The sequence below is a fragment of the Lissotriton helveticus genome, chromosome 9, assembly GCF_964261635.1.
Source record: "Lissotriton helveticus chromosome 9, aLisHel1.1, whole genome shotgun sequence".
Lineage (NCBI taxonomy): Eukaryota > Metazoa > Chordata > Amphibia > Caudata > Salamandridae > Lissotriton > Lissotriton helveticus.
In genome coordinates, this window is record NC_136070.1 from 1,226,684,492 (window position 1) to 1,226,708,177 (window position 23,686).

The 23,686-nt window shown below is 50.4% G+C and overlaps 1 protein-coding gene across 1 annotated transcript in view; it reads right to left on the reverse strand.

The window, feature by feature from the left end:
* Positions 1-15,871, reverse strand: part of LOC144782391 (netrin-4-like) — a 257,917-nt gene extending 242,046 nt beyond the window's left edge. Inside the window, exon 1 of the mRNA XM_078661718.1 lies at positions 15,264-15,871. Coding sequence (XP_078517844.1) covers positions 15,264-15,330 — 67 coding nt within the window. The 5' untranslated portion in view covers positions 15,331-15,871. The remainder of the gene's footprint in view (positions 1-15,263) is intronic.
* Positions 15,872-23,686: the final 7,815 nt, after the last annotated feature.

The following is a 23,686-nucleotide window of genomic DNA, read 5'->3' on the forward strand; positions in this document are numbered from 1 at the left end:
AGAGAAGCCAAAAAAAGTAAAGTAAGGCAAAAAGGAAGGAACAGGAAGACAGAGAGGAAGAGAATAGGAACATAGACACAACAAAATATAGACATTTACTAGGTCCCCCCTCCTCCCCTTCCTTCCCCTTCCTCTCCTACCCCCCCACTTCCATCTTTAGCCCTGTCTCTGCAGCTCCAACAAAGGTCCCCAAAGTTGCTGCCCTTTTTTCCTGGCTCTGCTCCCCTTGCATTTGTATAATGCCATCTCTAGATTAAATATATGGAACAGTCTTGCATACCAAGCCTGAAATGTCGGGGGATCCTTATCCTTCTGCTTAGAGGCGAACACTATGCGCAGAGCTGCTGTTACCATGAAGCAAAAGTAAGCTTGAGCTAAATCTAGCTGCAAGGACTCGTCCCAGCCTAAAAGAATTAAAGTGGGAGTTAAAATATCTGATCGTCCTATGATCTTACAAAGGAAGGAATCAATCCCCTGTTTTACCATTCCCAGTTCAGAGCACTCCGCGAACGTATGGATCATGTCCGCAGGACCTTGCCCACATCTTGGACATTCGTTAGACTCCCTTTTCCCCCAAGCCCAGAGTTTGGCCGGTGTGAAGTGTAATCTATATATAGTTTTAAAATGTTGAGCCTTTAGATTGGCCGATAAAAGAACCTTCTTAGACAATTCTAGTGACCTACATAAGTCCACATCTTGATTTCCGAGTTTAACTGCCCACGCACTTTCTACTTTAACCATATCGTCATCGCTAGCTTCCATCAGCATGGCGTATACTTCCTTCACTTGGGGTTGTTTACCGACCAGGATATCTAAGAGTGGAACGCCTAGATGGGAGGTGAGGTGCGAGATAACTGTTTTAGTAGTTTCCCTTAGCTGAAAATATTTAAATAAGCTTCGTGGATTTATCTCAATTCGATCCTGAATCTCACCAAATGTCATAATACCAAATTAATTTATGATATCTCCAACATAATTAATTCCCGCCTGTTCCCACTTGCTACCGATCTTGTCAAATAGGAAGTCTGGAAAGAATGATGAGCGCCATAATAAAAGGTAACGATAAATTTTTGGAATATTGAAAAATTTACTGGTTCTCTGCCACACCCTCCATGCTGCTCTGAGAGGTTTGAATCGGGTTTTCTTATAGTAACTACTCTCCAGTTGTCTAAGTAGTAGCCCTGGAGCGTGATTACCCACAGCCAGTTCAAAGATGGAAGGTGGATTCTCAATATCTTGTATTACCGGCATTGGTCTAAATAATATAGGGGCATATTATCAAGGGGGTTTATCTCCGCTTTTTTGGCTTTAAAAGTCAAGAAAGCGGAGATAAAACTATCTCCATATTACCTAGCTGTCGCTAACACCAGATAGCGACAGCTAGTAGGAGATTGCGACCATCTTGGGCCCCACTTTGCATGTCAGTGATATTTATCACTAATGACATGCAAAGTGGGCGTGCCAAGATGTTAGCGACTGGAAACAGTCGCTAACATCGCTATCTCCTATTACCAACTTTTGGAGATATTCGCGCTAAGCGCGAATATCTCCAAAAGCTAACACCTGCCCTGAGCAGTTCTTCACCATGTTATCCAATGGGAGGTGGATAACATGGCTAAGAGCATTAGCTCGGTAATGCATGAATATCGCTAACTTTTCAGCGATATTCATGCATTGCGGCCGATTTTTATCGCATTTGCGATAAACCTTGGTAATACCAAGGTTTATCTGCGATAAAAATCGCCGCAGCTCAGCGGTAAAATGTTGTCTCTAACCAAGCAATAGCGATAATTATCGCTATTGCTTGGTAATATGCCCCATAGTCATTTGTTGGAACATAATAGCCAAGAATTAGAGGATCTCCATTGGCAGGTGTAAGATAGAGTCCCCCCTGAGGACGTATGTCTATTTCTTAGGGTAACTCTTCCACTGTAGAGGTGTCAGTGCACTTTGCAGGGACCAAAACACTAGAACTCAAGTTTTCTTAGAATTGTAAATGCAGCCAGCATATCATAAAACTAGAGAAGACAACCAAAACTTCCTGAACCATCAGATAAGCCATGGAGGGAACAAGATGATGGCCATGTTTGTAGTAGTTCAGATGAAAGTGTAAGCCGTAAAAGAAGGCTGGCAAACAATGGGTGGCCAGAGGGGCTGGGGGTAAAGGGAAATGGAAGCGATAAAAGGGGGGGCGGGTGGGGAAAGTGAGAACAAAAGAAGGGGTTAATGCAGCCCTGCCAGTTTTCCCAGGCCCATGTGTGATGTGCCTGTCGGATGTATGACATTACAACGCATGCATTTACATCGCATGCCTTTACAACGTAAGTATTACAACTCAGTCCATTACAACGCATAGTGCTTTGGGGTGCTGGATAGTGAATAGTTTAATTTACTATTCCAACTCCAGTCCCCGTGGACTCTAGGGAAGGTTATTGGATAGTAAATTAACCTATTTCCTATCCTAGAGCGCCCCCCAGAGCAATGCGTTGTAATAGTTTGCGTTGTAATGGTTGCGTTGTAAAGGCTCTGCGATGTAAAAGTTGCGTTGTAAGTGTTGTTCACCGTGCCTGTCCACTCAAGGCTTTTTCCTTGAATTCTAGGATTGTAGTCTTGTTTATTACATAATCAAATAGGACTACAAGTCCCAGAATTCAAAGAAAGGGATTAGACTGAAGTAGCACATCATGCATGGACCTGAAGATACTGGTGCTGCAACAATGGTCTTTCTTAATACTTCTGCCCCTAATTCTTTCAGCACATACTTTTAATAAAGACAAGCTCCTCAAAAGCTTATAGGTGATAGATAAATAAAAGTAGGGACAGGTACTCTGGGATGATTCGCATGTAGATGGATGATCACACACTAACACTCCTCAACAATTCATGAGTCATGCTGTAATTTGTTTCCTCAAATGTCAGTTTTCTTCCTGTACCAAGCCAGAAGGTGGAGTACACTATCTTTTACCAATTTAAATGTCTAATATTAAAAAAACAGACATTTGAGCAGGCCGTTTCCATTGTCACTGATAGATTTATTGGGTTGTTTTCCATTGTGAATGCTGTCACTATATCCCAGAATTCCTTACTTCGTTTTCTAAAGATGTTAACATCTTTTGCAATGTGCCATGAAGGAGTGAAAAGGAAGCCTGCTATTTTGCAAGACTGATGTACCCCAACCAGGAGTGAAATAAACGTTTAAATGTATGGTTTTTTTTTTCAAATTAGGCAAAGTGGGGCACTTTAATAGAGATTTTAAAATTACATTCTTCCTCATATTATATGAATGTGCATTAACACAGGGGTTTCTTCAAAGAGTTTAGGTCAATTTATTCTCAGCCAAATTGCAGAGAGTGTTTGACCCCCTTTCATCCTAATTACAATGCAGCGCTGATAAATACAATAGGAAAGTGTGTTTTTTGGCACACTGGGCACACTGTAATGGGGCAACGAACACAGCATCTACATACATGGAATCCGGGCACACGTGAGGCATGCTGCAGATTCAAGAATATATTGTGAATGGCCTGTAAGTAACTAATGAACAGAAGTTACAAATTCTGTGAGGGGAAAGTATGAGATGGCAGAAAAAGCTCACTAACACCTGGTAATGTGTGTAATATAAGGCACGCACAAGCCCAGGGACACACACAACGATTCAAAACTACCCAAAGATACTTCATTTGCACAGGATGAGGTCCTAGACGGCAAAGAACAGATTCCCTTTTTAATGCATAAATGACGTCTTACAAATGTACAAGTTTTACAGTAAGCAACTAAGCTTTGAAAAGAAGGATGCGTTTAGGTATTGCAATAAAGCATCCCTGTATTACAATGATATGGGAGACGTCTAGTACCAAGGGCGAGGCTAGACGAGCCCGCCTTTAGGGCCCGGTCCCCCGGCCCACGCAACGCCATTGGTCAGTGTAGGTAGCCGGCCGCCCTATGGGAGGCCGGCCAGAGGAAGTGCTTCCGGGGCGAGAGGTGACGCACGTCCGGTTGGGGGCGGGGGCAGAGGCCGTGACCTATTTAGGTCAGTAACACAGGGACCTCGGCCTCTTCCTTCGCCTACATCGGACCTGCTCTCACCCTCCTGGCCCCATACCCCTCGCCTTAGATTAAGATTTGAACTCCCACCCACCTGTCCCCTAAAGCAGTAGTTTGAGGGGGTGAGTTGCGGAAAAGAGACATTGGACCATTGATATAGACTTACAAAATGGATGGGAGTACGCCTTGCGCACTCCCTAGGCCAGCACTGAGGGGAGAGTAGGTAAGCTCTCCGCAGGGGGATGGAGACCACCGGTTGGGGAGGCTAGGGCGACAGGTACGAGCCTCCTGGGATCCTGGGCAGCCTGGTGGAGGAGAGGTGGGGCCCTGGAAATGGCGGACAAGGACCCGAGGGCTGGGGCCCATCACTCAGGGGCGCAGGTGGGTTGCACCTTGCTTGGGCATCTCGGCCTAGGAGATGCGAACCAGAGGGCCCCTTGGTGCTGGGGGAAAGAAGAATATTTTAAGAGCAAATGCAGCTTTAATAATGAACAATGCAATTTCGATGATATACTTCAATAATAGCTGTTGTTAATGTTTTGATAATGTGTTTTCTTTTAATCATCTATTGTCATGTTTATGAGTGTTGTCATTAAACATGGCCTTTTGTACACCCACCTTATCTCAAAGTTGATTAATTGATGGGTAGGGCGGGCGTGGAGCATGCTGGGGGATCCGGGCCCTAAGAGTTTAGTAAACAACAAGGGGGACAATGAGGGCTTGATAAAGGTCCACCGTACTTGCCATGGGAAGAACTAGAAGACAAAAGAGGTACGGTGTTCCTGGGTGGCAAGTTGGCCACCTGGTGGGTACTCAGAGTGGTGGGGAAGTTGGGAATACCTCCTTTCGGAACTAGGACCCTCACACACCCAGCAAGCTAGGTTTCATGCTTCATCATATGGGTCTGCTCCTCGTCGAGCCGGCTTGTCACCCAGGAACACCGTACCTCTTTGGTCTTCTAGACGTCTAGAGAGACCAGGCCCTGTCCAGAGAGCTGGCCTCTGCAGACAGGGGCACGTGACAAGAAAGATACCCGCCAGCACCAGGTTCTGGAATCAGTGTAAGAGCGAAGAGGCCCAAAGATGGCAGCATCTGAAAATAAAGCTCTGTGATGCCTCGTAAGAAGTAGTAAGCGCTATATAAATACAATGTACAATTACAATTACAAATAATGGCACATAAGGCAAAAGACACCCACGAAGAGAGGGGTCTGTTCTCTGGGGAGATAGCCAGGGAGACCAGGCTCTTCGAGAGACATGAGCGACACCGACCATGGTCGTGTTCTGTACTCAATGTAACAGGGAGTAGGACCAGATGAATTAAGGTTCGGCAGAGGCTGCCACCTGACATGGAAGACACCTTGGGGGTGTTGTTCGGGGGATTGGGGGCCTGTTCTGACTGTTTGCTGGTGGCCAGGTAAACTGGGACCGCCCCCTATCCCAGTTACTAAAGCCAAAAATCTGGGTGACGTCTTCGACGACAAGCTGTCCTTTAAATGCCATGTTAACGCTGTGGTCTCCTCATGCTTTTATACTCACACAATGGTGAAGAAACTGTTCCCTTTCATCCCGGTTGATGCCAAGAGAAAGATAAAATCCCCTTTGGGTACATCCAAAGTGGATTATTGTAACAGTTTATTGATCAATGCACAGGAAATGGTTTTAAATAAGTTACAGCTGGTACAGAACGCAGCTGCTAGGATGCTTTCCGGCACACCAAAATTTAAGTCTGTTTCTAAGGTTGTTAGACAACTTCATTGGTTGCCCATAAGTAGCAGAAAAAAATTCAAAGCGTTGTGCATTGCCTATAAGGCGATCCACTATACAGGGCCAGATTTTCTGAAGAACTTATTGCAAATATATACTCCCAGCAGATCCCTGCGGTCTTCAGTTGCTAACCAGCTTGTCGTCCCAAGAACCTATAGAGCTAATTGGGGTGGCAGAACCTTTGTGGTTTTCACTGCTAAGCTATGGAACTCTCTTCCTCCTCAGATCAGAGCCATGCCTACCCTATTGTCATTTAGGAAACAATTAAACATGTGGCTCTTTAATAAGTAGGCTATTTAACATCTAGGCCATTGTCCTGCCCCCTGGAGCAGTCAGCACTGAGACACCTGTTGGTATCTGTGCACTTTATAAGTTGTTTTAACATTAACATTAACTGTGACAGGTGACAGAACCGGAGGTGTCAGACTCTCAAACACAGTGACAGGGGAGATCTAGAGATGGCAGGCTCTGCAAACAGAGTGACCGCCAGAGAAGCTCGTTACTGCAGATAGTGACGCGGCAGAGAGCCAACGAGGACAGCTTGTACAAACGATGTGACATGGGATTATCCAGAAATGCCAGGCTGTGTAATAGCATTGCACTGAGATCGAGAGATGAAGAGTTTAGAGTTTCAAACAGTGTGACAAGGGGGAGTGGGGGGGTGTCTAAAGATGCCAGGCCCTGTAGATGAAGGAACCTGTAGAGGTGCCAGGCTCTGTAGACATGGTGACCTCTAGCAATGCCAGGCTCATCTGTAGACAGTGTGGCAGGACCTGCAGGTATCGTGACACAGGTGAGGTCCAGAGATGCCAGGCTCTGCAGACGTGGTGACCTCTATCGATGCCAGGCTCATCTGCAGACAGATCTGCAGGACCTGCAGGTATCGTGGCACAGATGAGATCCAGAGATGCCAGGCTCTGCAGACGTGGTGACCTCTATCGATGCCAGGCTCATCTGTCAACAGTGTGACAGGACCTGCAGGTATTGTGACACAGGTGAGGTCCCAAGATGCCAGGCTCTGCAGACATGGTGACCCCTAGTGATGCCAGGCAGACAGAGCAGCAGAACCTAAAGTTATTCTGACACAGGTGAGGTTCAGAGATGCCAGGCAAATTGTTTTTATTTTTTAAATCATATTCTCAATTATAAAATCCTTTACCGACCCCAAAGCAATGCAGTAAGAAATTCCTCCCTCTCAGAGCTTATGTGATCAGATCTCAATCTTCTTTAACCCCTTGCATGCTGCCGTCGGCCTTTGGACGTCGCGAGCACTACCTCGCTGGTGCTGCGAACGGCCAACACGGCCCCGCCCGTTTTGCGGAAGTGCCGCACTGCCGCAAAATCGCGGCCGCGGCAAACAGGTTAAGGAAAAAATCCAGAATATCCAAAAGGATTTTGTAACGTCCCTCGTACAAAACCAGGACTGGGACCTGGAGCCCGACCCAGTCAGTACTGGTCACTCACTCCGAACCTTTGAACCAGCTTTGCTGGAGCAGACACGGGCTGCAATTGCCGCCTGTAGATCAGGTTCTACTTTGGATGCCTGACCCCCCCCATGCTTCTTCACCAAATCATAGACATTGTCAACCCAGTAATCAACCAGATAGTCAATTCCTCAATAATCTCAGGCACAGTTCCAGACGAATGGAAGCTAGCCATAATAAAACCACTGAAAAAATATATATATATTGACCCATCCAATCTCTCCAACCTCCGTCCTCTATCGCTCCTCCCGATACTGGGCAAAATCACGGAAAGACTAGTCCACAAAGAACTAACTAAGTTCATCGAAACCTCCATGATCTTTCACCCTCGACAATCTGGCGTTCGCCCAAAGCACTCCACGTAATCTGCACTCCTGGAAATAGCGGACACTCTAAAAACTATGGCGGATAGTTGCAAGAAGGCAGTTTTGATTTTGCTCGATATTATCTCACACAGTATTCTCCTTGCAAGGCTCAAATCCGAGGCATCTCTAATACCGTATTGGCATGGATTGAGCCCTTTCTCACCAATTGCAGGCAAGCAGTGTTCCTCTGAACATTCCTCTCTACTGAATGTCCCATCGAAACTGAAGTACCACAGGGCTCATCCCTCAACCTGCTGTTGTTCAACATATACATGACTCCGCTCATCTCCCTGATAGCTTCATTTGAGATCGAAGTAACGTCCTACGCAGACAATACACAATTGATTCTATCCCTGGACAAAGATTCCACTAACGCTGAACTCAATTTCAAACTATGCCTAGCCGAGGTCATCCAGTGGATGAAGGACAACCACCTCAGGTGCAACACAGCCAAAACAGAGATCCTACTGATAGGAAAAGACAATCCCTTCCAGCCGAGTGCTTGGTGGCCGGAGGGTGCAAGACTACCTCCTACTACTGTTAAGGTAGCAAAAAACCTAGCAGTGCAATTTGACACCGCTCTCTCCTTCCGACCACACGCATTGACAGTGGAAGGGACCTGCTTTAACCTTATCAAGTCAGTGAAAAAATACTTTGACTTCATCCCCCTCACTGCAAGGAAAACAGTTGCGGTGGCACGGATCCTCTCACGCCTGGACTACTGCAACACCCTCCTGGCGGGAGCTAATAAAAAAACACTAACAAGACTACAAGTGGTACAACACGCTGCAGCCCACCTAGTCTTGAAATTACCACGTAGGTCCTCCACATCTGCAGCACCTAAAACCCTTCATTGGCTTCCACTGCATAAGAGAATCCTATTTAAGATACTCTTAATCACTTTCAGAGCTTCACTAAACCTGGGCCCAAGGTACCTCTTAGCCAGATTCACCCCATATACCACAATCAGGACTCTTAGATCCTCATCAGCAAACCTCCTCATCTGTAGACAGTGTGGCAGGACCTGCAGGTATCGTGGCACAGATGAGATCCAGAGATGCCAGGCTCTGCAGACGTGGTGACCTCTATCGATGCCAGGCTCATCTGTAGACAGTGTGGCAGGACCTGCAGGTATTGTGGCACAGGTGAGGTCCAGAGATGCCAGGCTCTGCAGACGTGGTGACCTCTATCGATGCCAGGCTCATCTGTAGACAGTGTGGCAGGACCTGCAGGTATCGTGGCACAGGTGAGGTCCAGAGATGCCAGGCTCTGCAAACAGGGTGACCGCTATCGATGCCAGCCTTATCTGTCAATAGTGTGGCAGGACCTGCAGGTATCGTGACACAGGTGAGGTCCCGAGATGCCAGGCTCTGCAGACGTGGTGCCCTCTATCGATGCCAGGCTCATCTGTCAACAGTGTGGCAGGACCTGCAGGTATCGTGACACAGGTGGGGTCCAGAGATGCCAGGCTCTGCAGACGTGGTGACCTCTATCGATGCCAGGCTCATCTGTCAACAGTGTGGCAGGACCTGCAGGTATCGTGACACAGGTGAGGTCCAGAGATGCCAGGCTCTGCAGACGTGGTGACCGCTATCGATGCCAGGCTCATCTGCAGACAGATCTGCAGGACCTACAGTTATTGTGGCACAGGTGAGGTCCAGAGATGCCAGGCTCTGCAGACGTGGTGACCTCTATCGATGCCAGCCTCATCTGTCAACAGTGTGACAGGACCTGCAGGTATCGTGGCACAGATGAGATCCAGAGATGCCAGGCTCTGCAGACGTGGTGACCTCTATCGATGCCAGGCTCATCTGTAGGCAGTGTGACAGGACCTGCAGGTATTGTGGCACAGGTGAGGTCCAGAGATGCCAGGCTCTGCAGACGTGGTGACCTCTATCGATGCCAGGCTCATCTGTCAACAGTGTGACAGGACCTGCAGGTATCGTGACACAGGTGAGGTCCAGAGATGCCAGGCTCTGCAGACGTGGTGACCTCTATCGATGCCAGGCTCATCTGTCAACAGTGTGACAGGACCTGCAGGTATTGTGGCACAGGTGAGGTCCAGAGATGCCAGGCTCTGCAGACGTGGTGACCTCTATCGATGCCAGGCTCATCTGTCAACAGTGTGACAGGACCTGCAGGTATCGTGGCACAGGTGAGGTCCAGAGATGCCAGGCTCTGCAGACGTGGTGACCTCTATCGATGCCAGGCTCATCTGTAGACAGTGTGGCAGGACCTGCAGGTATCGTGGCACAGGTGAGGTCCAGAGATGCCAGGCTCTGCAGACGTGGTGACCTCTATCGATGCCAGGCTCATCTGTAGACAGTGTGGCAGGACCTGCAGGTATCGTGGCACAGGTGAGGTCCAGAGATGCCAGGCTCTGCAGACGTGGTGACCTCTATCGATGCCAGGCTCATCTGCAGACAGATCTGCAGGACCTACAGTTATTGTGACACAGGTGAGGTCCAGAGATGTCAAGCTCTGCAGTCATGGTGACAACTAGCAATGGCAGGCTTTTCTGCAGACAGAGCGGCAGGACGCATGGGTATTGTGACACAGGTGAGGGCCTGAGATGTTAGGCAGTGAAGAGGAAACATAAAGACATCAGACCAGATTGACCCATGAGTGACAGGGGAAAGGTGCAAAGAGGCCGAGGTCTGCACACAAGCTAGATAGATTCTGACTGGATTTTGAGTGACAGCAAAAGGCCTGGAGACTCTGAGACCTGTAGATGTGTTCACAACTGGGACCAGAGGGTATGTGTAAGACTTGAGAGGGCCTGAGAGGCCAGCCTCTGCTGTATGGGTAAGACTTGAGAAGCCCTGAGAGGCCAACCTCTGCTGTATGGGTAAGACTTGAGAAGCCCTGAGAGGCCAGCCTCTGCTGTATGCGTAAGACTTGAGAAGCCCCGAGAGGCCAGCCTCTGCTGTAAGGGAAGGGCTTGAGAAGCCCCGAGAGGCCAGCCTCTGTAGTATGGGTAAGACTTGAGAAGCCCCGAGAGGCCAACCTCTGCTGTATGGGTAAGACTTGAGAAGCCCTGAGAGGCCAGCCTCTGTTGTATGGGAAGGACTTGAGAAGCCCCGAGAGGCCAGCCTCTGCTGTATGGGTAAGACTTGAGAGGCCCTGAGAGGCCAGACCTGGCACAGCTGCCTCTGTGTATCATACACCCTCTAAGTGCTGCTATCACAGCACGTCTAGTCCTAAGTGCTGCGTTAATGCACTGTGGCACGTGCTGATCCCAGACTCATTTATTGCGCATTATTATCGACGCGTTGCTGAACGCCTGCGTTAAAGGGTCGCCCCTTCTCCCAGTCTATTGATTTCCTGCCAAAGAAGCGGTAAACCATCACGTGTAATAACCAGGCGTGTTATTCACATGTGATGGCGGCACCATCTCATGTAACACGGAGGCAGGCGCGGCCGGGCCAGCTGCTGAGGGCATTGTCAGCGCCAGGCACCGGTGACCTGGAATAACCTCGGCTTATTGGAAATGTGCCTCTCTGATCACATCTTCAGAGCACGGACCCGGCTCGTGCAGCGCAAGCCCCGCCTCTCCTCCGTCCAGCTGGAGTCCGCAGAGCGCCCTGCCCTTCGCAGCATGTGTGATCTGTGGCAGACACGCGCTGCCCTCTGCGTGAACCCTGCCACTGCCAGACAGCCATCGAGTGCAGCTGTCAGCCTGTGGGTTTATGTAACGCGGAATTACATTTGGAAATATCAGACACTGGGAGTAAAGAAGAGGTGACATAGGGCAGAGAGAAAAGATTGTATTGTATTGTAATTGCATTTATGTAGCGCTTACTGCCCCTGTAGAGGCGTCAAAGCGCTTTTTCGTCGAGTAGCACTCTACTCCGGAACCCATAGAGGATTAGAGGTGAATTAGTACAGTGAAATATGAAAGTAATTTGAGTAGTGGATACGTTGGTCAGTTATTTGGATTCGGAAGGATAGCGGAGGGATAAAGGTTTGCATTTATTTAGCGCTTGTTACCCCTTTTGGCGAGTAGCACGGTGCTCCAGAACCTATAAAGGATTAATGGTGAATTAGTATAGTGAAATATGAAAGTAATTTGAGTAGTGGATATGTTAGTTAAAAGATGAAGTGAAGGTGTGCGACAAGCAACAACGGAGAGAAGATATCTAGTGAAATATGAAAGTAATTTGAGCGGTGGATATCTTAGTCAGTTACTTGGATTGAGAAAGATAGAGGAGGGATAGAAGAGGGAAAAAGGTTTGCATTTATATAGCGCTTGCTACCCCTTATGGCATGTTGAAGCGCTTTTTCCGTGAGTAGCACGCTAATCCAAACCCATAAAGGAGTAGTGGGGAATTAGTATAGTGAAATATGAAAGTAATTTGAGTGGTGGACATGTCAGTCAGTTAAAAGATGAAGTGAAGGCGTGCGACAAGCAACAACGGAGAGAAGATATCTAAAGAACAGAAAGAAAGATGAGTGAAGGAGTGAGAGACATGCAGGTAGTGCCAGGTACTGAAACCCAAAGCTACACTGATTTTCTGGGGATTTAATCATCTGGTGAAGTGTGTAAACCAAGATGAGGATTCCTCATTCACAGTCCCATTGACAACTTGGTCACTACAGCACGAGTCCATTCCACGAAAGAAAGAACACGATAGAAAGGCTAACAAAAATACAATACAGAAAAGGAAAGATGAATGAGTGATAAAACAAAAGAAGGGAAGTAAAAACTGGTGTGCCACAAATAAAAAGAAGCTGCAATGAGATACAAGAAATCACTAAAAACTGGAGGGGGCGTTGTATCCGAGTCTGGTGACTGACCTTCTAAGCTCTAGAGATAAGTCTCGAGAATTGTGTTCCTAATGTCATATCCATGTCTGCGAGACAATGAGGACGTCTCTGCTCAAAGTCGATTCCTACATCCCTCTACAGGCACTACAGTGCTTAAGTTGCAGGTGATGGGTATTGGTACTAATTCTTGGGGGCCAAGATTTATTTTTCACCATGAGATTTATCAAAAACAAGCGAGGGAAGACTGCAGAAATGGGAAAAAGAAGAGAACAAACAAAGTAAACAGTTCCTATTGGCTGCAGACTCTGGTCTGGTGGCTCAGTGGACTAATGCATCTACTGCAGGGGTCTGTGTTCGACCTCATGGCCACAATTTCAAATCCCGGCGGGTCCACTCAGCCTTTCATCCATCTGAGGTCGATAAAATGTGTAGCATTGAGTTGGGTAACAATAAACATCTGTTATTCAGCGCCAAGAGACCTCTGGGTGAACGTGCACTTTACAAATACACATGTTATGTTTTATGTTATGTTTCTTCTGGGCCTGCAGCAGTCATTTCTCTTTATGGCTTTGAACACTTGGCTTTGCTGTTGATCTTATTCTCCCTCTCCTGGTCAGTCACCATCTGTGTTTCTCTCCATTGTTTTGCTTCCTGTCACAGCGCCTTGATGCCTTTGTGTGGTAGTGTTGCCCTTTTTAAATATAAAACAGAGCCATCCATGACTCACTGCAGCCTAGCCTCATCCTGCAAGAACTAAAAACTGCCCACACGCAGCCTGTAGAAAAAAAAACACACTGGATTCGACTAAGTACTGTCTAACTTTTACTTAATTTGCATTGCTCCTCTCCTAGGCAGCTGGACTGAAAGAGCTGCCTACCTACAGCTATCATCCTCCTATGTTGAGTAGAATCAGGCAGTGCTTAATTTGAGCAGGTGTTTTCCTGTTCTCGGCACTGGCACTTAATTGTCAACAAAGCTACTTATGACAGTCTGCCACATGGTGGCGCTGTTTGTCTAATTTAGAAATGAGCACAGCAACTATTGTTTATTAATTCAATATACTTTAAAAGGGACTAATAGCTGCTGGCTTAGCCATTCTTATAGCTATGGGGCCTGGACTAGTAATGGTGGTGGTTAGTAGTTGTGCTGGTACTGTCATCAGGGCGTTGGCAGAGGCAGTGGGTGGTGCAAGTGGTCGTGCCCTCCTGACGGGGGCCCCAACACTTATGTTTTTTTTTACAGATTCAGCACTGGGAGAAGGACCTCTCGGAAATTCAAACCAGACTCGGCCCAGTACGAGAACTGAATGAGTGCTAATTGCAACAGAGGACATCACTGGTTGTCTCTACTGAGACAGCAGCAATCTAGGGCAGAGGCGCAACTAGAGACAAACTTCGGGGGGGGGGGGGGCTGATAAAAATTTCGGGTGGGGGGGCTAATTCTTCCAGCAATAGGCAGAGTGGAGATGCAGGGGCTCTAAGAAGGGGTGCAATAAGACGGTAGCCAGCCCGGGAAGCTGTCCTAGCCACGGCGGGGATGGGGGAGGGGGGGCTGAAGCCCTTTGAGCCCAATGGGCGTTGCACGCCTGTTCTAGGGTCTATCTGCTGTCTTTCAATGGCTGATCATCCTGTGCTACTCGGCTCCGAGGCCCGAATCAATGAGCTCTAAGGCACTGTCCACTGGACTGACTCCTTTTTGACTGAGAGATCTCTCATTCGACCTCTAGCAGCCTGCACTCTGACCTTTAGCCCATGATCCCTGGAGTGCCACAAGCATGCACCACCACCCTCCTCCACCTCAAGGTGCATCTCAGACCACTGCTGGCGCTGAGCAAACTGAATTGCTACAACTATCTGGATGATACACAAATAAAACAAAAACTTCAAAGTTCATCAGAGCTGGACCCCTGTGCAGTCCGAGCTAAAGTCCAACAGATGACCCTATCACCCGTCGACAACTGGCCAAAGGAATAAAGTCCTGCACCCAAACCATCGCCCCAGGTAAGGAGCCCAGGTGTGAACTTGGATTCAAACCTCTGCCTGATGCCTCAAGTGAACCAAGACAGGAAGCGAGCACCTCACATCAAGAGACGTTTAGGTCAAACCTCCCTTACCTTGGACTCATTCACAGGGTACCACCCACCACCAGCCTGGCACTCTGCCGACTGCACTATGCATTATTCCTCGGTGCATGCCATAAAGATTTATAAACTATAGAATTCAAATTTCAAAGTGCAATTGCGAAATTATTTTTAACCTTAATGTCAGGTCAATCATTTCTCAGATAATACAGTCTACACACCGTCTGCCGTTGGCTAGAAGTATCACCTTCAAAGCAATTTCCACAGGTCATCGTGGCACTGAAGCTTCAGGAACCCACATCTTTCAGCTGTACCCCACCATACCTAACAACAATCCAGCGCACTTTATTCCAGCACGAATGCAGAGAAGGCAAGACATAAGGAAGAAAGACACGAAGAAAAAAAGGAAATAAAAGAGAAAGAAGACAAGCTACCAGAATAAAATTGTTAGGAAAATGAGGAATGAAAGAAGAAAGTTTTGAGAAAGAAGCAAAGACAAGGAAGAAACTGAAAAAAGAAAAATTAGAAAAGATAAAACAGAAAGAAAGAAAGAAAACAGGAACAAAGAGAACAATAGAAAGAAAGAGAAGCAAAAAGGAAAGAAAAAACACAGGAAAGAAATATGAGAACAGAAAGTAAACAAAGAGACAAAGTAAGAAGACGGAAAAGGCGAAGTGACCTGGCACTGACATTTGTTGTTTATGTGGAGCGTTGATGGCACAGGGTCTGAGTGTGCCAAGCGCCCGGCGCCCCTTACCTGCCACGCTGTGTGCCCACGATGCCCAGGCCAGCAGCACTATCCAGGGTAAGGTCTTGGACTGCATAGTGGAGGCTCCAGCACAGCACCCTGCTGAGTCCTACAGCCGGGGCAAGCCCCGGGGCACCGTCCCTGGCACCCTCAGACTCAGGGCAGGAGATAAAGGGCACCGCGGGGCAGGCTGCATCCCAGGGCAGTTCATGGAGGGTGGCACCCCCTGCCGCAGACCCCTTGGCACTGCTTCGGCTGAGGGCTGCTCACCGCCCCGTGGGCAGCAGGGCACAGACACGCTCGCTGCTGGCGCTCCAAGGCTGGGACAGTCCCCGGGCAGTGAGTCCAGCGGCTGCGCCCTCCCTGCCCCTCCGGTGTCTGGGCGCGCTCTGCTCCTCCGCGGCGGGTGTCTGTCTGCTCTGCTCCCAGACCCAGGGACTCAGATGCGGCTGATATGGAGGTGGCACCAAGTCCTGCCCCTCAGCCTGGTGCCACATGATGCGGCCCACGGGTGGGGTGGGGGCACGGCCCTCTGATGCTGCTGTCCCGGGGGTCTCACTCTCATCCTGGTGCCTTCCTGGCGTGTGGGCAGCATACCTGCAGGCTCGTGCCTCTCGGAGAGGGAGGGGCGAGAGAGGGAGGGAGAGAGAGAGGGAGGAGGGAAGGAACTGATAGCGTAAGAAGGAAAGCAAGAAAGAAAGAATGAGAAAAGAGAGTCGAGGGGGCGGGACAGAGAGTGCACGAGAGAGAAAGAAAGGAAGGAAGAAAGAAAGAAAGAAAGAAAGAAAGAAAGAGAGAGAGAGAGAAAGAAAGAAAGAGAGAAAGAAAGAAAGAGAGAGAAAGGAAGAAAGAAAGAAAGAAAGAAAGCAAGAAATAAATAAAGAGAGAGAGAGAGAGAGAACGAAAGAAAGGAAGAAAGAAAGAAAGAGAGAGAGAAAGAAAGAAAGAAAGAAAGAGAGAGAGAGAAAGAGAGAGAGAAAGAAAGAAAGAAAGAAAGAGAGAGAGAGAGAAAGAAAGAAAGAGAGAAAGAAAGAAAGAGAGAGAAAGGAAGAAAGAAAGAAAGGAAGAAAGCAAAAAATAAATAAAGAGAGAGAGAGAGAGAGAGAACGAAAGAAAGGAAGAAAGAAAGAAAGAAAGAAAGAGAGAGAGAAAGAAAGAAAGAAAGAAAGAGAGAGAGAGAAAGAAAGAAAGAAAGAAAGAAAGCAAGAAATAAATAAAGAGAGAGAGAGAGAGAGAGAACGAAAGAAAGGAAGAAAGAAAGAAAGAAAGAAAGAGAGAGAGAAAGAAAGAAAGAAAGAGAGAGAGAGAAAGAGAGAGAGAAAGAAAGAAAGAGAGAGAGAGAGAAAGAAAGAAAGAGAGAAAGAAAGAAAGAGAGAGAAAGGAAGAAAGAAAGAAAGAAAGAGAGAGAGAGAAAGAAAGAGAGAGAGAAAGGAAGAAAGAAAGGAAGAAAGAAAGGAAGAAAGGAAGAAAGAAAGCAAGAAATAAAGAAAGAAAGAAAGAGAGAGAGAGAGAGAAAGAAAGAAAGGAAGGAAGACAGAAAGAAAGAAAGAAAAAAAGAAAGAAAGTCAGACAAAGAAGGGGAGGGATGAATGAAGGAATGTCATGCGATGTTTAAGAGAGAGTCCAAGAAAAGAGAGATACATTGGGAGGGCAGGGAAAAAGAAAGATAAAAAGAAGACTCGGTTAAGGCAAGAATGAATTACAAAGGAGTAGCGGAATTCATCTAGAAGTAAATATAATTAAATGAAGGAAGGAGACAACGGAGGGAATGACAGAGAAAGGCGAAACTGATAAACGCGTAGAAAGTTGGAGACAAGAACCAAAAAAACAGAAAATGGAAATCTAAAAAAGAAAGGAGTAACTACATTCAGAGGGGATTGAAATACAATAAATAGGAATTGTGACTATACAAACTAGTAAAAATCAGACCAAAACACAAAACACAACTATGGAATGTATGAAGGTCGGGGGTCTCTTTTTGCCCTTCATTTCTCATGAAGATGCTGTCCTTCCCAGCAGCACTGTCCCTGCTGTCCCCCTGCCCAGCTCCTGCCTTCTCGCTACCCCTTTCGGATCTACTGCTGGCGCTGCGCGTGTCCCAGGTTCGCATCTGCCCTCCTGCACAGTTTCTGTCACGTCATGTGCTCCACCTGCGTCCTCCTGCACAACTGCGGCTCTTCTCCCGGGCCCTGTCGAGGTCTCACCGGACCAGCTCCACTCCTGTAGCGTTCCTGCTGTCCGCCCGCAGCGTTCCTACTGTCCCCCTGCAGCGTTCCTACTGTCCCCCTGCAGCGTTCCTACTGTCCCCCTGCAGCGTCCCTGCTCTCTTCCCGCACCGTTCCATCTCCCCTCTAGCAGCGTTCCTCATGTCCTCCTGCAGCGTTCCTGCTGTCCCCCTACAGCGTCCCTGCTCTCTTCCCGCACCGTTCCATCTCTCCTCTAGCAGCGTTCCTCGTGTCCTCCTGCAGCGTTCCTGCTGTCCCCCTACAGCGTCCATGCTGTCTTCCCGCACCGTACCATCCCTCCTCCAGCAGCGTTCCCCCTGTCCCTCTGCAACGTTCCTGCGGTCCTCCTGCAGCGTTCCTGCTCTCTTCCCACCCCGTACCAGCTTCCCTCCTGCAGCGTTCCCCCTGTCCCCCTGCAGCGTCCGTGCTCTCTTTCCGCACCGTACCATCTCTCCTCCAGCAGCGTTCCCCCTGTCCCCCTGCAACGTTCCTATGGTCCCCCTGCAGCGTCCGTGCTCTCTTCCCACACCGTACCATGTCTCCTCCAGCAGCGTTCCTGCTGTCCTCCTGCAGCGTTCCTGCTCTCTTCCTGCACTATACCTCTGCCCTCCTCCCAGGCCCCACTTTCCTCCTTAAGAATCCCCGCATTGCTTCTGCACAGTTCCTGTCTGCCTCCTGCACAATCCTGTCTCCTTTCTGCACCGCCTCTTCACTATCTCATGAGTGACTGCCTCCCTCCTGCAGACTCGTGTCCTCCCTCCTGCACAGTTCGTGTCATTCTCCTGCAGAGTTCGTGCCTCTTTCTGCAGTCCATGCCCCCCTCCCCCTACAGCCAGGGCCCCTGCTCTTTCCTAAGTATGTTCTGCAGCCCTTCTGTGCTTCCCTCCGCCACAGACAATGTCGGCCCCTGCCTATCCTCTTCCTGCAGAATCCAAGCATTTCTCCAGCACAGCTCCTGCCGTTCTTCGTGACAGTGGCCTCCTCACTCCTGCAGACACTGCCTCACTCCCACAGAGTGCGTGCTCCTTTCTGTTATGTTCTTGCCTGCTTCTTAGGATGCCCTTGCTCCCTCCTACTGAGTGCTGACCCTGCCTTTTGCAGAACACTTCTGCTCTTTCCACAGTCCTGCCCCTGCCTCTCTCCTGCCTCGCTCCTGCTCCCTGCTGCACAGTCCTGCCCCTGCCTCACTCCTGCACAGTCCTGGCCCTGCCTCGCTCCTGCACAGTCCTGGCCCTGCCTCGCTCCTGCCTCGCTCCTGCACAGTCCTGCCCCTGCCTCGCTCCTGCTCCCTGCTGCACAGTCCTGTCCCTGCCTCACTCCTGCCTCGCTCCTGCCTCGCCCCTGCCTCACTCCTGCCTCGCTCCTGCACAGTCCTGCCCCTGCCTCGTTCCTGCCTCGCTCCTGCACAGTCCTGCCCCTGCCTCGCTCCTGTCTCGCTCCTGCACAGTCCTGCCCCTGCCTCGCTCCTGCCTCGCTCCTGCACAGTCCTGCCCCTGCCTCGCCCCTGCCTCGCTCCTGCTCCCTGCTGCACAGTCCTGCCCCTGCCTCACTCCTGCCTCGCTCCTGCCTCGCTCCTGCCTCGCCCCTGCCTCGCTCCTGCTCCCTGCTGCACAGTCCTGTCCCTGCCTCACTCCTGCCTCGCTCCTGCCTCGCCCCTGCCTCACTCCTGCCTCGCTCCTGCACAGTCCTGCCCCTGCCTCGTTCCTGCCTCGCTCCTGCACAGTCCTGCCCCTGCCTCGCTCCTGTCTCGCTCCTGCACAGTCCTGCCCCTGCCTCGCTCCTGCCTCGCTCCTGCACAGTCCTGCCCCGCTCCTGCTCCCTGCTGCACAGTCCTGCCCCTGCCTCACTCCTGCCTCGCTCCTGCCTCGCTCCTGCCTCGCCCCTGCCTCGCTCCTGCCTCGCTCCTGCACAGGCCTGCCCCTGCCTCGCTCCTGCACAGTCCTGCCCCTGCCTCGCTCCTGCTCCCTGCTGCACAGTCCTGCCCCTGTCTCACTCCTGCCTCGCTCTTGCCTCGCCCCTGCCTCGCTCCTGCCTCGCTCCTGCACAGTCCTGCCCCTGCCTCGCCCCTGCCTCGCTCCTGCCTCGCTCCTGCACAGTCCTGCCCCTGCCTCGCTCCTGCCTCGCTCCTGCACAGTCCTGCCCCTGCCTCGCTCCTGTCTCGCTCCTGCACAGTCCTGCCCCTGCCTCGCTCCTGCCTCGCTCCTGCACAGTCCTGCCCCTGCCTCGCTCCTGCTCCCTGCTGCACAGTCCTGCCCCTGCCTCACTCCTGCCTCACTCCTGCCTCGCTCCTGCCTTGCCCCTGCCTCGCCCCTGCCTCGCTCCTGCACAGTCCTGCCCCTGCCTTGCTCCTGCCTTGCTCCTGCACAGTCCTGCCCCTGCCTCACTCCTGCCTCGCTCCTGCCTCGTCCCTGCCTCGCTCCTGCCTCGCCCCTGCCTCGCTCCTGCTCCCTGCTGCACAGTCCTGCCCCTGCCTCACTCCTGCCTCGCTCCTGCCTCGCCCCTGCCTCGCTCCTGTCTCGCTCCTGCACAGTCCTGCCCCTGCCTCGCTCCTGCCTCGCTCCTGCACAGTCCTGCCCCTGCCTCGCTCCTGCCTCGCTCCTGCCTCGCTCCTGCCTCGCTCCTGCTCCCTGCTGCAGTCATGCCCCTGCCTCACTCCTGCCTCGCTCCTGCCTCGCCCCTGCCTCGCTCCTGCCTCGCTCCTGTCTCGCTCCTGCACAGTCCTGCCCCTGCCTCGCTCCTGCCTCGCTCCTGCACAGTCCTGCCCCTGCCTCGCTCCTGCCTCGCTCCTGCACAGTCCTGCCCCTGCCTCGCTCCTGCCTCGCTCCTGCCTCGCTCCTGCCTCGCCCCTGCCTCGCTCCTGCCTCGCTCCTGCACAGTCCTGCCCCTGCCCCTCGCTCCTGCCTCGCTCCGGCTCCCTCCTGCAAGTTTTGCCCCCGCCTCTCTCCTGCAGAGCTCTTACTCGCCCCTGCACAGTCCTGACCCTGCCTCTCTCCTGCACAGTCCTGACCCCGCCTCTCTCCTGCAGAGCTCTTGCTCCCTCCTGCATTGTCCGGACGTTGCCTCTCTCCTGCAGAGCTCTTGCTCTCTCCTGCAAAGCCTTCCTTCCTACACATCGTGGTAGATTTTCTGCCAGTTGCTTGTTTCTCTCCTGCTCTTTTATGCAGGATGTGTCCCACGCCTGCTCAGTGTTTGCGCAGTCACCTCATTCAAGCACTCATAACATCCCTTCCAGTAACAGTCCAAGAACTTTCCTCGATTCACGCAAAATATCATTTTGCTGCTGGAGGTTTCCCTGTACCATAAAATTCACACCATGTTATGGAATCTGGCAGTGACTTCTACAGCATTTATTCGCCCTATCGAATCGCCAATTCTGTTCCTCCGTGAACAGATATTGTCCTTTCCGTGAAAACTTGCCCCTTCTCTCCTACGCAGTCAGCCTGCTCCCCTTATTTATTTATTCATTTATTTTGAAAGTTTTATAGAGCGCGAACAAGATCCTTACGGATATCAGAGCGCTTTACAAACAGAGTGGGATAAAAAGGCAAATGAGTAATAATTAAACAAAACATTTGAGGAAAGAAGTATAAATGGTTACAAAATAAAAGAAAAACAAGCATTGAAAATGCAATAGGTCTCGCAATAGAAGAGTTTGACATTTTTCGTTTTGCAAATGGATGAGTGGCGTTGCGTGGATGAGTGGCGTTGCGTGGATGAGTGGCGTTGCGTGGATGAGTGGCGTTGCGTGGATGAGTGGCGTTGCGTGGATGAGTGGCGTGTGTGAGTGGCGTTGCGTGTGTGAGTGGCGTTGCGTGTGTGAGTGGCGTTGCGTGTGTGAGTGGCGTTGCGTGTGTGAGTGGCGTTGCGTGTGTGAGTGGCGTTGCGTGTGTGAGTGGCGTTGCGTGTGTGAGTGGCGTTGCGTGGATGAGTGGGGTTGGAATGCAATAGGTCTCGCATTAGAAAAGTTGTAGTTATTGGTCTTGTAAATGACATAATTTATTTATTTTTTCGTTGTTAAAATTGCTAAATTGATGGCTTTGTCATTTACAATGCCAATAGTTATAACTTTCGCGAATGTGACACCTATAGCATTTGGAATGCAACATGTTTTGTATTTACGTGACTTATATGGCAGCTCTGGTCGTTATGCTACATCTCTAGATAGTTTTATCTTTCGCAAATGTGACACCTATTGTAACACAATATGTGTTGTGAGGGTGAGTGAGGGTGAGGGGTTGAGGGTGAGGGGTTGAGGGTGAGTGAGGGTGAGGGTGAGTGAGGGTGAGGGGTTGAGGGTGAGTGAGGGTGAGGTGTTGAGGGTGAGTGAGGGTGAGGGGTTGAGGGTGAGTGAGGGTGAGGGTGAGTGTGGGTGAGGGTGAGTGAGGGTGAGGGTGAGTGAGGGTGAGTGAGGGTGAGGGGTTGAGGGTGAGTGAGGGTGAGTGAGGGTGAGTGAGGGTGTGGGGTTGAGGGTGAGTGAGGGTGAGTGAGGGTGAGGGGTTGAGGGTGAGTGAGGGTGAGGGGTTGAGGGTGAGTGAGGGTGAGGGTGAGGGGTTGAGGGTGAGTGAGGGTGAGGGTGGGTGAGGGGTGAGGGTGGGTGAGGGTGAGGGGTTGAGGGTGAGTGAGGGTGAGGGTGAGTGAGGGTGAGTGAGGGTGAGGGGTTGAGGGTGAGTGAGGGTGAGTGAGGGTGAGTGAGAGTGAGGGTGAGGGGTTGAGGGTGAGTGAGGGTGAGGGGTTGAGGGTGAGTGAGGGTGAGGGTGAGGGTGAGTGAGGGTGAGTGAGGGTGAGGGGTTGAGGGTGAGTGAGGGTGAGTGAGGGTGAGTGAGGGTGAGGGGTTGAGGGTGAGTGAGGGTGAGGGGTTGAGGGTGAGTGAGGGTGAGGGTGAGGGGTTGAGGGTGAGGGTGGGTGGGGGTGGGTGAGGGTGGGTGAGGGTGGGTGAGGGTGAGGGGTTGAGGGTGAGTGAGGGTGAGGGTGGGTGAGGGTGGGTGAGGGTGAGGGGTTGAGGGTGAGTGAGGGTGAGGGTGAGGGTGAGTGACGGTGAGTGAGGGTGAGGGTGAGGGGTTGAGGGTGAGTGAGGGTGAGGGTGAGTGAGTGTGAGGGGTTGAGGGTGAGTGAGGGTGAGGGTGAGTGAGGGTGAGGGGTTGAGGGTGAGTGAGGGTGAGGGTGAGGCTGAGGGGTTGAGGGTGAGTGAGGGTGAGTGAGAGTGAGGGTGAGTGAGGGGTTGAGGGTGAAGGGTTGAGGGTGGGTGAGGGTGAGGGGTTGAGGGTGAGTGAGGGTGAGGGGTTGAGGGGTTGAGGGTGAGTGAGGGTGAGGCGTTGAGGGTGAGTGAGGGTGAGGGTGAGTGTGGGTGAGGGTGAGTGAGGGTGAGGGTGAGTGAGGGTGAGTGAGGGTGAGGGTGAGTGAGGGTGAGTGAGGGTGAGGGTGAGGGTGAGTGAGGGTGAGTGAGGGTGGAGATTGTGGCCTTTAAACTGTGGTGGCTACGCTTCATTTAAATAGGCCTCGGAAGAACCCTTAAACACAAAATGCAAACATCAAATAAGAAACATTTTCATAATTGGGTTCAAATTAAACTACAGCGATACTAGTTATTTCAGAAAAAAAAAACTTAGCTTTCTTGTAGCATCAATCATGAATCAAATGTATTATTGTCAAGCTCCAGTTTTGTTTTAACTTCTAAGGGTGAAGTAAGGATTTTTCAACAATAGGCCACCATGGAAATGGAAAATAATTTTTCTACATGGGTTATGATGTACCTTCGACACCTCGAGATGCTATGAAATGTAGCAAGAGACACACGGCATGCAAAAACAGAATGTAATTAACATTCGCTCCAAGCCATACAATCTTTCCTCGTGGAGAATGCCTGCACATGCAGCCCTTGCGTGCGTCCTATGCCTGAATTGGGAGTACCCTAGCAAAGCATCCTCTGGTACTGCCTTCCCCGACCTGTTTTTTTCTACCGAAGCAAAACAACAGCACGATGTCATCGCACTGCTGCCAAATGTAACAGAAACATTCCTACTGCAACCTTGAGCCAGATACGTCGGGGGATTCATGGCCGCATTCCAGAGACAGCTTGTAACTGTTTAACTGAAACCGGAGAACCCACGATTATGGAAAATAGCGCATTGGACAAATCGCATGCGCCCATCAAGCATCATCGTCAACGTGGACAAGGCGGCAGCCCTCCTTCACAACGTGCATGGAAGC